At 29.0% G+C, this 3,987-nt stretch overlaps 1 protein-coding gene across 1 annotated transcript; it reads left to right on the forward strand.

Annotated features, from left to right (window-relative positions):
• Positions 1-2,729: 2,729 nt before the first annotated feature.
• Positions 2,730-3,737, forward strand: LOC129909717 (uncharacterized). Its single transcript, XM_055986790.1, has 2 exons — positions 2,730-2,792; positions 2,856-3,737. The coding sequence occupies exons 1-2, from the start codon at positions 2,730-2,732 to the stop codon at positions 3,735-3,737; spliced, it is 945 nt and encodes a 314-aa protein (XP_055842765.1).
• Positions 3,738-3,987: the final 250 nt, after the last annotated feature.

The following is a 3,987-nucleotide window of genomic DNA, read 5'->3' on the forward strand; positions in this document are numbered from 1 at the left end:
TGTGTGAGAAAGGTATCATAACAGCTGATATAAATGTTGTTAATTTTTTAAAATTTAGTGAAAAAGTTATTCTTTGGCATTAAGAGCGTTGTAATTTTCTGTTATAATTCAAATTTAAATTCAAATTGTTTTTCATTTAGTTTTTCTAAAGTGCTGTGATGTATGTTTTTATTTTTTATTTTAACTTTTATTTATTAAATGTCAATAATTTATATTTTTATTTTAGAAAATTCAAAAGTTTTTAATTATTAATTATCTGTCAACTTATAAATGTAACAAAATAATATTTTCATGTAAGTCTAAACAATTTTTGTTATAGTGTAAAAAGTTTTAAATGTAATATTTAACAAATTTAATAAAATACCCCTGAAGAAGTCGAGAAATTAAGACGAAACTTAGGGAGAAAGTATGAAATAAAGATTTTTATTTGCATATAAAAGGAAGTGACCAAAAAAGCCCGATTCAACATAAACAGAAAAAGTTTTGTTTGTTATAAGATCTAAGAATCAACAGTCTTAAAAATTGTCTTGATTGAAAGGGTATTTTTTTTAAGAAGTGATGAAATTTGGAATTTACCACAAAAACTGGAACAAAAATGTTACACCAATTATAATTGGTATAAATGTTTCATTTATAGCAGAAACCAAGAATGTAAGTTAGTTACTCTATAAAAATATTTTAGGTGAAAGAATGTTTTTTTTTTTTTTTTTTTTTTTGGTAAACAAAGAAAATCTTCGATAAGTCCGATAAAATCAATGGTATAAAGGCACCCTTACGAAATCGAAATTTATTAAAAATGTTGTCTTTTCCTTCGGAACTATGAATAAAATAAGTCTCCACATTTTTTCATGTGAAGAAAACAAAAATGTGTAGAAAAAAAAACAAGGATTTAAATCGTCTATAAGATTATCATGAGTGCTTTTTTGAGTGAAAACCAAAATGATAAGCCACCCTAATAAAATTTGGTAAGAAAGCAAGAATAAAGAGTTTTCATTAAAAAAAATTAGGTGAAAGGTTGTTTTTTTTTAGAGGAGTAATATCTGTAATTATAGTTCAAAAAAAGGACGCCACTGTTTAAAACATTGGGTTTTACTCCCTTTTCAGCCGCATACTCATAAATTAAAACTTAAAAAATTGTTTTTCAGGATTAAATAAAATAAAATTAGTAGTTTAAAGATGTAATTAAAGCACCTTCTTTTACGAACTCGGCATTCAGATATAAACACATCCGTCCCTCTAGCGATGATTACGAAAACGGACTCAATACCATTTTGAATAGTGAAAGAAAACAGCTCATCAGCAGCTCTCATGGTAAAGCATATATTTCGGCCAAGGCAATTCATGTAAAATAGAGTACTTATTATTGCATGACAAAAAGAAGAGAAATATCATCGAAAATTGTCAAATGTTCTATCAAACTTTATGTCCAATTAGATTTAAACTTTACACCTGGGGATTTGGACATGAAAACCATTGCTAACATATATATTTTTGTCCTAGCTAATGTGCTGCAATCAATCTGAATTGCTAAAACTCTTTATTTCGATGGAACGTCCATTATTTTTTCTTTATTACTTGTTGTCACAAAACATTTTTTAAGAATTATAACCATAACGAATCCTATGTTGATAGGAAATAATTAGTTAGTTCTTAACCTTATTACAATGGAACAAGTCCTAAAACTCTTACTGCCTTCACTGATACTTTTTAATTCAATTGAATGTTTTGAATTGCAAAAAGAAAACTACTTGGCAAAGTGCCTTCATACATTTATCAAAAATGAAAATGTAAATGATTCTAGAAAATTTTCAATCAACATTCATGGAAGCACTCAATTTCAAAGATTCTATTTCGAAGATGCAATCAGTAAATTTTTGTCAAGAAACACCATGAATTTTTCATTTGAAATAATATCTCAAGGTGCAAAACAATCTTCAGTTGATTTTCATACGCGAGTATTTTTTGTTGATTCTTTTAAATCTTTCAAGTAAGTATTGGTGAAAAATGCACAGAGAAAAAGACCACCTAAATTTAAGTGGATTTGTACATGGCTTCTTGCCAAGATTACTTTCGTCTTAAATTAAGCGGAAATCTGCTTAATTTCAGATGAAAATCTTCATATTTTTATGATAATAAGGATTTTCATCTTAAATTAAGTGTATTCCGTTTAATTTAAAACGGAATGTTGGCAAAAAAACGCTTAATTTAGGTTGTTTTTTTTTTTCATGCAGTTCCTTCAAAAAATGTGTCTTATCTACTTTTTTTTCTTCAGATTCTTAGTGTCACAACAACGCCAAGACGCTTCTGACATATCTGGCGTACATCAATATTACTATTTCGTACTACCAAGTTACATTCAGCCTTCTCAGCTTAATATCTTACTTCAGAATATTATGAGTTATTGTTTCCGAAAGTTCATCGTAAATGTAAATGTTCTATTCGAACATTTAAATGGTGACATAACAGCTTATACCTATTTTCCATTTGACATTAATAACTGCAGAAATGATAGGCCAATAGAATACAACGTCTGCAGAAATGGTAATTTGAAATGGAAGAAGGCATCTTTTCCGCAAAAACTTAACAATTTTTGGAAATGTCCGCTAAAAGTTGTTATATGGAATGAACCGCCATTTTTAAATTTATATGAAAATAAATTAGTTTCCGGATTGGATGCCTATTACCTGGAAACTCTTAAAGAAATTATGAACTTTTCCATTGCACCGATAATGTCTCGAGAAGGGAGAGGTAATGTTCGGCTAGATGGGACTTCGTATGGAGCTTTCAAATTGGTGAGCAGCCTTATCAATGAAAACTTTATTCCAGTATCAAAAGTTATCTTAATTTTGTTTTAGATAAACGATAGTCTTGGAGATTTAATGCTTGGCGGATCGATTTGTTCGAAAGAAAGAAAAACCCATTTCGCTTCAACGATATTTTACTTCACACTTCCTGTCAAATTGATTGTCAAACAACCGGAGACTTACAATTCTCTGGAAATCTTACTATTCCCATTTGATTATTTCACTTGGATAATTATTCTAGTACTTTTTGTTGGTCGCGAAATTTCTAAAATCGCTCTGAAGAATTCATCACTTGGTTTTGGGAACTTCTCATTGAAAGTTCGACTTTTGGCATGGCTTTTTGGATTTTTCATTCTAAGAAGTTCATATGAAGGATCAATTTTTAGATTTCTTCACAATCGTCCGAAAAGACCGGTGCCTAATGATTTTAGAGAAGCCATTCGAAATGGATATAGTTTCATATCTGATACAAGACTTAATTATTTCCTCAAAGATTTTACAGAATTGGACGACAAATTAAAATTATACGATGTTCCATCTTCGGAAATATTTGAAGAATTTTACCAACTCAATGATTCTAAAGTTGGTTTGATTTCAAGAGGTGAATCATATAAAGGAAATCATTTAAACTTATCAATGTTTCGAGGATTTTCGGTAGTTAAGAAACCGGTAGTTCATAATTTCTTGTGCATGTATATGCCAAAATTCTCATTTCTTACAGTAGAATTAAACAAAAGAATTGAAGATATGGTTAATTATGGTTTTGTGAAGAGAATTCTGGAAAAATCAACGAAATTTTCATGGTTTTATCAAGGAAGGGCAAAGGAAGCTAATATTATGACAGTTAATCATTTGAGTGGAGCTTTTCAATTGTTAATAGGTTTGCTAGCTTTGGCTATTTGTATTTTTGTAATGGAAATTCTTTCGGTATGAACTGGATATATTATGCTGCATTGTACTGTATTCAAAATTTAAGTAAATAAAATCTATCTAATGAACAAATTGCATGAACACCTTCAGAACTTTCTTTTGGAATATATATAAAAGGAGATAATTATAAAAATATGGGTTGACATTTCAGAAAGCAATCCTGTAATCCTGGAAAATTGAGTATAGGAAATTCAGTTTATTTAGCTAACGCACTGTTGGAAATACACTTAAAATTTGAAAAAGCTGTTTAAAG

This window comes from Episyrphus balteatus, chromosome 2, assembly GCF_945859705.1.
Source record: "Episyrphus balteatus chromosome 2, idEpiBalt1.1, whole genome shotgun sequence".
Taxonomy (NCBI): domain Eukaryota; kingdom Metazoa; phylum Arthropoda; class Insecta; order Diptera; family Syrphidae; genus Episyrphus; species Episyrphus balteatus.

Excerpts from the sequence above, each read along its gene's own strand:
- LOC129909717 (XM_055986790.1), top strand. The coding sequence starts at position 2,730 with ATGTCTCGAGAAGGGAGAGGTAATGTTCGGCTAGATGGGACTTCGTAT. Across the intron at positions 2,793-2,855 it reads CGTATGGAGCTTTCAAATTG|ATAAACGATAGTCTTGGAGA; the intron begins GTGAGCAGCCTT and ends ATTTTGTTTTAG.